Source organism: Haliotis asinina, chromosome 1 (genome assembly GCF_037392515.1).
Source record: "Haliotis asinina isolate JCU_RB_2024 chromosome 1, JCU_Hal_asi_v2, whole genome shotgun sequence".
In the NCBI taxonomy this organism is placed as follows: domain Eukaryota; kingdom Metazoa; phylum Mollusca; class Gastropoda; order Lepetellida; family Haliotidae; genus Haliotis; species Haliotis asinina.
This window is the reverse complement of record NC_090280.1, coordinates 77,700,259-77,712,406: the sequence shown is the minus strand read 5'-3', so window position 1 is coordinate 77,712,406 and position 12,148 is coordinate 77,700,259. Positions and strand designations below refer to the sequence as shown.

Genomic DNA, 12,148 nt, shown 5'->3' with positions numbered 1-12,148 from the left:
AAATGAAGACTAAGCATGCGCTCGCTTCTCACATGACTCCTTCGTTCCTGAGCTATAACTCGGTATAACTACAATCTAACTTCATCTCTACAGGTAAGTTTTCATTTAAATTAGCATGGCCATCAGCAAAGCCAAGTGTAGGTCAGCTGCATATGGCAGGTTGGCCATGGAAGCTTCATCTTGTGGATGCGATGTTGGATACTGCAGACTGTCCATACATGTACTGTACTGCACTGCACTGCACTGTACTGTACTGTACTGTACTGTACATAGATACATGGGTGCCTGAAAGTGTGAATACATGTAGAATTCTGGTTTTCAACGGACTGGACCCAGCCATACAACGGCAAAGCATGTGGCCTGAAGATCTCCTTCGAGGTGCTATCTGGTCGTTGCTGCACTGTAATGTAATTGTATATTTGAGGCCGAATACAGTGTTGTTGTCCCAATGATGAACTTCAGTGTTTGAGGAGACAGAAGGCCCAACCAATAGTTCGGGATACAATATTACACATGATTAGATGATACAAAATTAAGTTCAATTCAATTTATTTTTTATCAGATTTGTCGAGGATTGATCATTAGAATTTTCCGTTAAAGGTACATGTTAATATGTTGGGGATGAAAGGTCTAATTGATGAAACATAATATACATAATCAATGTGCAAGAGTTCTATAGATATTTCAGGATTATGATAGTCTGGGTGATGGTATTAAGCATGCTGTCTTGTAGCTGTTACAACAGGATGCCACTGGAAAACGATTTGGAAAGAAAGAGCTAAAAAACATTTGTGGATATGGTCATATACACAAAAGGATTACACGAAACATCACCCGCATTTTGTTTAGTAAGGAGGGAAACACTATATGTTGAAACAAGAAAATCTGCTTATTAAAATAGTCAAGGAAACTTATTGTTTAGTACTGTCATCTTTTATATCAGTTCAGAGAACACAAACTGCAATTTTGAAATAGATATCCCAATGTGCTAAGCGCGTTCGCAGCACATCAACGTAAAACCCACTGCGCTTCATATATTGCGTGATGAACATGCTTTACATAAGCGTCCTAGTAAGAGCGTCATGTAAGAACTGAAAGTTTTCACATTGCCCCTAGTTTCAGGTGATGTTTAATTAACGCTGGTGTGTGTATTTAGTTAAAACACGTAAGCGCAACAGATATTAATAAGACGTTTGTCATAGGCCTTAATAGACGTGTGCAATGCTCACCTCCAAAGTGGCATTGCAGGTTACCCAGTTGTAGAACAAGCTGAATTATACACTTTAATTTAAAACATCAGAACCTTTTCTTTTACACGTAAAGTTAAAATAACATTTTCTCCATTTGGTTGTACAATTAGAAATTTTTGCTTTGTGCTGTATGTATTAAAATCGAATAAAATGAGCCAAATGACTTGCTGGCAATGACCATTTAAAGAAAACCGGTAAATAAGTCAAACATTTCATCATTTTGTGCAGTTTTCTACACTTATGGATGGAACAATGATTCTATTTGTCGACGTTGTTCCACTGTGCTTTAGTTAGTGGTAATATGACATCAAACTTAAGCAGATGCTACGAGATCTTGTCTTAAATAGTGATAAGCGCTCTACCTTTTCATGTTCTCTTCTCCATTTTTTGTTTCTTTCTGTATGTATTATTCGGCTGTTGTTGCATTTTGATTATTCAGAAGATGAATCACACTAAGAAGATTAGTAGTGCATAAAATCCATTTGCAAACACCGAATATTATCGTTACATGAAGTCGCTAGAGAGTGTATATTTTCTGACTTAAGCATTACGATAATAATTCAAATACAACATGAATACATCGCACACACACATATGCACATACTGCACACAAAAACTCGTATAAACATGAATATGTGGCTTCAACGCGTTGTCGCAAAATCCCTGTATCGCCATGCGAGTAACTATTTAGCGTTATCGCAGTTTCGCTTTATCGCTATATCATCGTATATCGTTATGTCGCGATATCGCTGTGTTGCCTGTCTGTATCGCGTTATCGCCTTGTCGCATCATTGCCTTGTCACAACATCGCTGCGTCGCAATATTGCCTTTTCGCCATTTCATGTCGTATTATCGCCATTTTGTGTCGTGTTATCGCCATGACGTGTCTTGTTATCGTCATATCGTGTCGTGTTGTCGCTATTACGGGTTGGACTGTATCTATATCGTTCTGTTGTGTCACCATACCGCAATATCGTGTCGCACTGTCGCTTTTTTGCGAGATCTCCCAGAATGTTCAGGGCGATAAAGTGATTGCCACCATACTTATGAGCAGTGTATAAAGTTATCGTATTTAAACCGGTATTTGATACCAAACTCAGTTTACTGCAGACTGAAAGCTACTGATCTGGACTGCCCGACAGTTGTTTGCACTTTACATAGCCTCGTCATCCTCATGTTAGCAGTGAGTGAATGTAGATTTACGCCGCTTCTAGCAATAAATCCAGCGGGTACACAAAGAAAATGGGCTTCACACACTGTACCCAAGTTTGGAATCGAACTCGGGTTTTCGGAGTCTATGCTATGAAATAAGCGTTATTAATCTCTGTCTAATAACCATTTCTTGTTAATTTTATTTTAACCAATAAGTAAACATTCGTGTAGGATTGTTTTTGTTTTGTTTCCTTTTTATTCATAAAATGACCTTATAGTTGCGTATGGCAGTTAATAACGTTCATATAATGTCCACAGAATGTTTGTTGTTTAAACCCGCACTCAGCAATACTCCAGCTACGTCGCGGCAGTCTGTAAACAACTGACTCCGGACCACACTTGTAATCAGGTGATCAACAGCATGAACACTTATCTTTGCAACTGGTATACGATGGCATGTTTCAGCCATGTCAGTGAGTCTGACCTCCCGATCTAGTTGGTCGATCGCTTCTTTCGACAACCATCGTTTGCTGAGGACAAATTCGATCATTTATTAGAAGTTTTTGAATCACCAATATTTGGTCTGATCCATCAGCAAAAAGTACACCTCGTTGAATAAATTATATCTTAATTTAAAAAAAAGACATAAAATCAACTCTCTTATATTAGAAAATGCAGTCCTTGTGAACAGCAACAAATCTTTCCTGTGGAGAGTTACTTCCCTTTGATCGAACGCGGTACACACGTGTTGGTGTTTGTCTCTAGACAAGAAAATGGCCTCAACCAAAAAAGTTGGAATATTGGTGGAATTCAACTATGAAGATTTAGAGGTATGAAGGGTTGCAGATTCAACTCCAGTAATGATTCATTTCAGTAATGACTGACAGACAATTGCCCTCCCGAGAATTGCGTCTGCTCAATTTGAATCATGGTATATTGTCAAACTTAGGTTTATGACTGGGTTTATAGCCGTGTTAGAATTGTTTGAGTGGTTACGTCCTAATTTCAAACATTAACGGTTTGTCATTGTCATTAATTACTGATATTTATCTGTTGGTAACACACTTGGCACTCGGGAAGAGGAGTTAACTGCCTGTGCTGCAAATGTACCCTATTTTCGTGATACGGAAGCGGAAAAACGAGTATATTTTACTTGCGCTTTTTTAACTGTCTTTTAGTCATTTTATCAAGAAACGCTTCACTTAGTTTGGAAGTCCGTGTCGGTTTGCTCTCATTATTATAATGAGTGAGTGAGGGGGCATAGTTGCACTCATTAATATTCCAGCAATATGGCGACTGTGTAAATAATCCAGTCTGGGCCAAACAATCCAGTGATTAACAGTATGAGCTTTGTACAATAGGGATACGATGGCATGTCAACCAAGTCAGCGATTCTGACTCTGGATCAGGTTTATTCACTTCTTTCGACAAGCATGTCTCACTGAAGATCAATTCTAACCCTAATCTTCGTGGGTCCATTACTAAGGTTAATAATAATGCACATTAATCTATACACATGTACTGATGATGATTATGATGACGCAGCCGATGATGTTGATGAACTTATCGAGAGGCATGCCCTTGTGGGATTCTGCTGGTAATATATACTCTGATGATGATGTTGATGAAGATGGAAGTAATTACGAGGATCTAAGTTCAAGACTGTCTTTCAGCATGGTCAGCTTTAGAGTGCTGTCCCACTGAAATATCAACTGTTGAGAGTTTGGTCAGGATTTAAAAAAACATATTGCCCAACGCCTGTGACAAGTCAGTTTTCATTTCAGGCAATCCAATAATGGTATCTTACTTGTCTGTGGGCTACTAGATAATTTCTGTGTACGGTTTCAAACTGCGAATAAAGTTGGATTTAATTTCATTTCTGCTCAAAATGTAGTCATTAAATTTTGCAAAGATAATAAGGTAGAGTTATCTTTCTTTGCAGTTTATCACTTCAAGGTAGATAAGTCCAGTAAACATTAACATCAAATACCATTATTATTGTTTTTCTTCTTTCACAATTACGTCATTATGATCACATCCTAAAAACCAAGGACAAGTGGCAAATGTGGATTAAGTTTTTGCTCATCCAGGTTCGATTCGACACAATTCCTGCTATGATATTGCTGGAATATTGCTAAAAGCAGTGTAAAAATAAACTCACTCAATAAGTTTAGATTGGATATGGATTGGATAGACAAAAACATTTTCATGATTATGACAGGATTGTAAAATAGACATTCATGCCTATAAACAGCATTATTATTTTGGGGAATAAAATATCTTTATGACATGCAAATCATTTCTTGAGATGACACAATGATGTGCAAATGGTGAGTCCCTCTAGGAAGTCTCAAAAGGACCTTTCGAGGGAAGTTGCCACTCAGAAATGTCAATTTTCCAGCAAGGTCAGAGCATTTGAATTAAGGAAAGACAATGACGGTATTGTGGAAAGTATGGTGATAAAGTACATGAAGTGCCAGTGTTTTTGATCAAAGTGAGAGTTACTACTTCCTGCTCAACCACAAACTGTCACAAGATTGGAGTCACCACAAGTGTGAAGATGTGTTTCAATGGCAATGTTTTAGCTCTGGTACCCTCTGCTGCGACTGAGAGAAGCCGGGTATACCGTGATTACAATTTCGGGGGAGAAGGGGAAGAAGTACACAAGCAAACACGGCTACCCATGTGTATCTGATGAAGCCATTGAAAATGTTTCAGTGGAGGTAAGTGCATTTTGAAATAAATATCTTAATATATAAATATAATATTAAACCCCGCCCTAAATTTATTGTGTGTTGTCAAGCGCTGTTGGATGGTCCATTTCATGCTTACATGATTACTTCCTTATTGCATTCCTAGTTGCTCATTTTTGTGGACATTCTAACGACAGAAGTGTACCTAGTAAAGTGCCAAAGGGCACTTGCAGAGATGTTTATGCATGTCTTTTAAAATTATATTTATGCTAACAAGAATTGTTTCTTTGTCCTTCTTTTCTGATTATACATGAATATAATCTGGAATGTTTCTGCCTCAGTGTATTCACTGAAATTAGTAATGTCCACTTTGCAGGGATATTAAATTATTTATGCTGGTTTTGTCTATGTTTATATATGTGTCTTGAATACATTTGTTGAAGACATATGATTGGATTTTTTTTGTTTGATTTTTTTATTAGAGTGTATTTGATTTCATAGAGTGTATTCTGTCCCCATCCACAATTTCTTTCTCCATCCCCAGCAGCGTTTGTGCCATTCCTATTTTCTGTCTCCATAAATAATGTGTGTCCCCATCCCCATCAATGTTTGTCCCATTGGCATTTTTGACATGCATTTGGAAAACTTCGTAGCACTCAGAAATCTTCGGATATGTCCGTTTTACACACCGGAAGTTGTAAATTGCCTACACCAACAACGAACAATTTATTGATGTACCCATCAGTACTATGTCTAAGGTTTCATTATGGCAACATTTTCAGTTGAAAAGGTTTATGTTTTATAATTTGTCATGTTAAAAAGTTGAGGTTCTTTTTGTCGAAGCATAAACAAGCATTGTGATTGTGGTGGTGTTTCTTTTTACTTTATATACTACCAACAAGAAATAAGGGAACTAATGACATAATAGCGAATTTGAAACTGCTTTAAATATCCACTAAATCAATTTTAGGCGTCAAGTTCAATATCTGGTGTGTCCACCATGTTGGGCAACACATTCAGGGCACCTTGATGGCATGCTGTTAATCAATTTCCGGATGGTTGCCCGTGGTATTGCCCGCCATTCCTCTTGGAGAGCTGCACCCGGCTGGGCCAGGTTGGTGGGTCCTGGGTCCCTGGCGTACACCCTTCGACCAAGAACGTCCCAGAGATGTTCAATTGGGGACAGGTCTGGGGACTTAGAGGGCCAGTCCAATGTCTGGATACCTTCTTGTCGGAGATAAGCGGAGACAATTCGGGTCCGATGTGGTCTGGCATTATCATCTTGGAATGCAAAATTTCGGCCGATAACTCTAGCCAGTGGAGCCACAACAGGACGCAATATTTGGTCAGCGTATCGCTGACCAGTCATGGCTCCGTTAATGATGACCACATCTGATCGTCTGTCATGTGTAATCCCACCCCACACCATGACATTACCACCCCCATATCGATCATGGTCAAGAATTGCTGCTCTGGCATATCGCTCCCCGCTCCGACGCCAACAACGTTTTCTGCCGTCTGTGAATCGTAGGCAAAACCTTGACTCATCAGAGAAAATGGTGTAACGCCAGTGGCGCATAGCCCGTCCCTGATGCTGCCTAGCCCATGCCAATCTTTGGCGCTTATGGTGAGCTGAAAGGGTGACACCTTTAAAAGGCCGTCTTGCTTTCAGACGAGCTTGATAGAGTCGGTTTTTAACGGTTGAGGTTAAAATGCGTCTTCCAGTGAGTGTGCGGAATTCTCTATTGATGGCAGGGGCCGATTTAAACCTATCGCGTAGAGCATTTAACGTAATGAGACGATCCTGTCGTGGTGTCGTTGATTTTGGTCTACCACGCCCAGGTCTCGTTGCAACCCCACCCGTTTGACGGTACTTATCCCACAGGCGTGAAATTACACTTTTTGATTTACCCATCTGCCGGGCAACTTCACATAATGATGTCCCCCTGTCTATCATCCCCACAATTCTCCATTTTGTTGCTTCACCGAGATACTGCCTCGGAGGCATTTCTGTCAGTAAGTGTCAATCTCTATTGCATTAGTGATTGCGACTTCTCCAGTACATTTACAGGAGTTAACTTCTGTATGCACGTGTAGCACGTGCTGGGCATGCATTATGCGAAATTCCATTGTCATTGGATGTTGCGTTTGGGAGATACGCCACGATAACGGACCCTGTCACAGTCAAAGTCATCTACATTCAATTTCTTGGTTCCCTTATTTTCTGTCGGTAGTATAGATAAAATATTAATTCATCAATGAGTAGCCTCTTGTTAAATCTTTCTTGCAATATATTGCAATACATATCGCAATATGTACCTTCACATCGCAATATCAAAATTCTCTGCATTATCCACTCCTAATAATTTGGCAATATTCACAGGGGTGGTCAGGCTCGCTCACATGTTTGACAATGTGTGCCCCATCCCCACATTCAGCATTTGTTGCCATCCCCAAAGCACATACAAAGGTGCCAAGGTCTCCTTGGTATGGTCTAAACTCGGTTAGTCCATCACTGACCACCCTGGAGATTCAGGTTTGGAATGGGTCTCCGGCAACCTGTGTCTGAAGAGGCAGCAAAATGGCTGATGGTCAGACTAGATAATTTGGTTAAATTATGACAAACTAGTTCATTGCTGTCAATATCAGTGAAAGGGTTTGTCTTTTCCAGACTATTATTTGCAGAAGCACCTGGTACCACTAGGTAGGCTAGTGGTTAACGATGATGACTCGGTTTGATTCCCAACAGAGGTAAAATATGTCCAGTCCTGGTGTCCCCCCTTTCTGATATTACTGGAATATTGCTAAAAGCCTTGTAAAACCATACTCACTCTCTCACTTAAACACAACTCACACAATGCCGTGTCTACAGGACCTCGCTGCCCTGATCATACCAGGTGGGTTCTGCCCTGATTACCTCCGACGAGACAAGCGCATGGTGGACCTTGTACGTGACTTGTATAATGCAGGTAAGGACCTTCCAGCAGTTACTGTTTTCTCCCAGTGGAGGTTCCCTGTACTTCTAGTCCACTGGTGCTGAAGCCTAGAAGGAGAGTATCTGAATGGTGACTGACTTGTGACTGTGACCTGGAACTCTGTTCCTCAAGGAGATCATAGTGTGATGACAGTCTTAAGGCTATGTTAAAGTATGAGAGTGACCTTCGCGTCATGGTCGCTTTTAGGAATGGGGCCCTGACCGATTGGTATGATTGTACCCTGATGATGATGTTCATTCACCATATTCGATCATAACGACAGTGGTAAGTGTATGTTTAAATATGGGAGTTACGATCACCTTAGCTCTACGAACACGGCCCTGGCTGATTGGTATCACTGCACCCTGATGATGATGTTAATTCACCATATTCAATCATAACGACACTCATAAGTGTATGTTTAGGTATGGGAGTTACGATCACCTTAGTTCTACAAATCGGGCCCTGGCGGATTTGTATCATTGCACGCTGAAGATGATGTTCATTCTCCATACCTGATCTTTCACAGGCTTCTCTGATACGGATGAATCCTACAGATTTTGAATTAAACCACTTACACTTATATACAATCTTTAAGACGTATTTTCCATGCTGTTCCTGCAATGGAGACATAATTTACTTGGGGATTGTAATTTTCCTGTGATTATTATATCTTTATGAAGAAAGTCATGGGTCGAAGTCAGGAGTCACTTGATTGCACATGTCAAACGACGATGCATGGTGTTGTCCGATGTAAGGAGAAACCTTGTCTTGCATGGTGGGGTTAAATGTTCATGAGCTTTGAGCAATCACTTAGTGATAGGATGTTTGTATGATAACGTATCATACTGTAACCATCATCAGGGGCAATGGGATAGCCAAGTGGATAAAGTGTTCACTCGTTCATGTCATGTCACCATGTTGGCGAGTAATACACAGAATACTAAACCCGCTTCCGCGAAATACCATTTTCTTTAAACTCGTTAAAGATTTTGTATCAAACGAGCTTTCGCTCGTTTGATACGAAATCATTAACTCGTTTAATAAAAATGGTATTGCACGGAAGGTCGTTTAGTATCCTCTATATATCCAACAGATGAATATACTTCACATCGCTGTGTGTGGTAACACATATTTGTATGGGCTACGAACGAAACACCGCCCTGAACAGCATTTACAAGCAGAGCTGAAGGAAGTTTTGTAAAACTTTATTTAATTACATCAGTTCATATAGGATGTTACTGACGACACAGTTTCAAGACGATAATTATTTATGATTCTTTCAGTCGAAGATTTTTCTGATTGTCGTACTTTTTAGCTCAAATGACTGGCGTCTTCGTATCGTTTTTCGATATGAAAACGATACGTATTGCGACACGCTAATCGAAAACCACTATTTTGACGTGCGTTCGGAAAACTTCGTAACGCACAGAAATCTTCGGATATTTCCGTTTTACACACCGGAAGTTATGCGTTTGTCGTAAAGTGCCTACCCCAACAACGAACATTTTATTGTGGCGCCCGTCAGTACTTTCTTGCAATATATCGCAATATGACAATTCTCTGCAATACCCACCCCTAACAACGTGGCAATATTCACAATTGTGGTCATGCTCGCTCACATGTTTGACATATGTCATCGTTTCTCATGATCAGTTGCGTTGATCAATGTTCATGCTGTTGATTCTTGGGGTGCTTCATCCAGACTGTAAGTTTTACGACCCCTGAATATCCGGGTTAGAAGTGATCTTCAGTAATCCATGCTTGTATGTGGGGACTGACGGGATCGGGTGGTCAGGCTCGCTGACACATAGCTGCCATGTGGCTGGAGTTTTCCTGAGAGCGGCGTAAAACTAAGTTCACTCACGGTGATGTTTACATGCCGATGCCATATGGCTGGATTTTTGCTGAGGGCGGCGTAAAACTAAGTTCACTCACTGTCATGTTTACATGCCGCTGCCATATGGCTGGATTTTTGCTGTTGCTAGTGTGGCGTAAAACCAAGTTCACTCACTGTGATGTTTAGATTACGCTGCCATATGGCTGGATTTTTGCTGAGAACGGCGTAAAACTAAGTTCACTCACGGTGATGTTTACATGCCGATGCCATATGGCTGGATTTTTGCTGAGGGCGGCGTAGAACTAAGTTCACTCACTGTCATGTTTACATGCCGCTGCCATATGGCTGGATTTTTGCTTTTGCTAGTGTGGCGTAAAACTAAGTTCTCTCACTGTCATGTTTACATGCCGCTGCCATATGGCTGGATTTTTGCTTTTGCTAGTGTGGCGTAAAACCATGTTCACTCACTTTCATGTTTAGATTACGCTGCCATATGGCTGGATTTTTGCTGAGGGCGGCGTAAAACTAAGTTCACTCACTGTCATGTTTACATGCCGTTGCCATATGGCTGGATTTTTGCTTTTGCTAGTGTGGCGTAAAACCAAGTTCACTCACTGTGATGTTTAGATTACGCTGCCATATGGCTGGATTTTTGCTGAGAGCGGCGTAAAACTAAGTTCACTCACTGTCATGTTTACATGCCGCTGCCATATGGCTGGATTTTTGCTTTTGCTAGTGTGGCGTAAAACCAAGTTCACTCACTGTGATGTTTAGATTACGCTGCCATATGGCTGGATTTTTGCTGAGAGCGGCGTAAAACTAAGTTCACTCACGGTGATGTTTAGAGAGCGCTGCCCCCAAACTGGACTAAGACTGAATGCGGCGTTAAACAACAACCGAAGCAAGCATTATTCACCACATCTCAGGATATACATGATGTCAGATTGCCCAGATGATACATACGACTCGCTCTGAATTATACATGTCGTCATATTTTATTTTACTTCATCTCAAGTGACATATACAGCATTAACTCATACACGTCAAAAAATAAGATTTATGCCCCCTAATTCAAGTACATTCAGCTAGAAGTCACATGCCTGCTCATGTGCTAGTTCTTACAATATGCTGGCGTCGACGTTTTATGACTATTTTGCCTACTTGTCTTTTTGACGAATGTGGATAACAGGGGTTGCGAGTGGTGCTAAGTAAAAGCGAAACAGTGGCAACACAAGCACTGTATGGGTCATAGTCTACCCGATTCTTTGTTCGTGGTTATCAGACTTCATGTCATCAGAAGATGAATCTGTCTGTGTTAATTAGCTTTGTTTCCAGTACATTCATTGACATTGAGAAATGGTTATATTTTTTGTAGTAGCTAATTACATAATGTAATGAGACTTTTCACTGTTGGTATTGTGTATACTTTTTCTGTCTCTCGTGTTTTATGTATTGACTAGGACAAGCCATACAGTTGTGCAGCATCTTTCGATAACTATCGGTCCAATGTAAGCCGGAATGGCGCTATGTTGAATAATATTCTGACCAAATGTCGTAATATGAAATCTGTATACGGTTTAATGTTTCCGCCACCTTCGTGGCACAGAAGGGGCGGTTGGTAGCCCAGTGGTTAAAGTCTTCGCTCAACACGTCGAAGACCTGGGTTCGAGTCCCCACGTGTGTACAGTGTATGAAGACCATTTTTGGTGTTCCCGTTGTGATGTTGTTGCGGAGTACTTATTCACTCACCAAGGCACAGAAATTCTGTAATATATATCAAAAGACGTTGGGAAAAGAAAGACCCTTGCAAATTCCACTTTCGATGTTTTGAAAGGAGCGACATCAAATGAATCAGTCGATCCCTGTTGAAGAGTATTCCTGTGATAAGTAACTAGAATCATCCTATGTAAAGAAAATTCATGTCTGTCAATCAAAATTTATCCCGATCAACTGACAATTCAAATTTAGTTGTTGACTACTAACAGTTTGAAAGATGCAAGATAAGACACATGAACTGATAGAACGCACTACTTGATATCCTTGGAGTTGATTTTGTGTAAAGATAAGATACTTTCCAGCAGTAGTAGCCTGACTTTATACTTCATTAAAACTATGAGCACGAAATATGTTTTGAAGAATTATAATAATGAAATAATTTATATGAGAAATCATCTTTTGTTTTTAATAGTTTGATGCATGACTGTATGTTTTGTGGATCTGGGCAGTGTGTTTCTAAAG

At 40.2% G+C, this 12,148-nt stretch overlaps 1 protein-coding gene across 1 annotated transcript in view; it reads left to right on the top strand.

Moving 5' to 3' along the window:
• The first annotated feature begins 3,105 nt into the window (after nt 1–3,105).
• The window catches only part of LOC137297635 (putative cysteine protease YraA), a 60,701-nt gene continuing 51,658 nt past the window's right edge, over nt 3,106–12,148 (top strand). Inside the window, exons 1-3 of the mRNA XM_067829527.1 lie at nt 3,106–3,232; nt 4,988–5,125; nt 7,968–8,064. Of these exons, the coding sequence (XP_067685628.1) occupies nt 3,176–3,232; nt 4,988–5,125; nt 7,968–8,064 (292 nt within the window). The 5' untranslated portion in view covers nt 3,106–3,175. The remainder of the gene's footprint in view (nt 3,233–4,987; nt 5,126–7,967; nt 8,065–12,148) is intronic.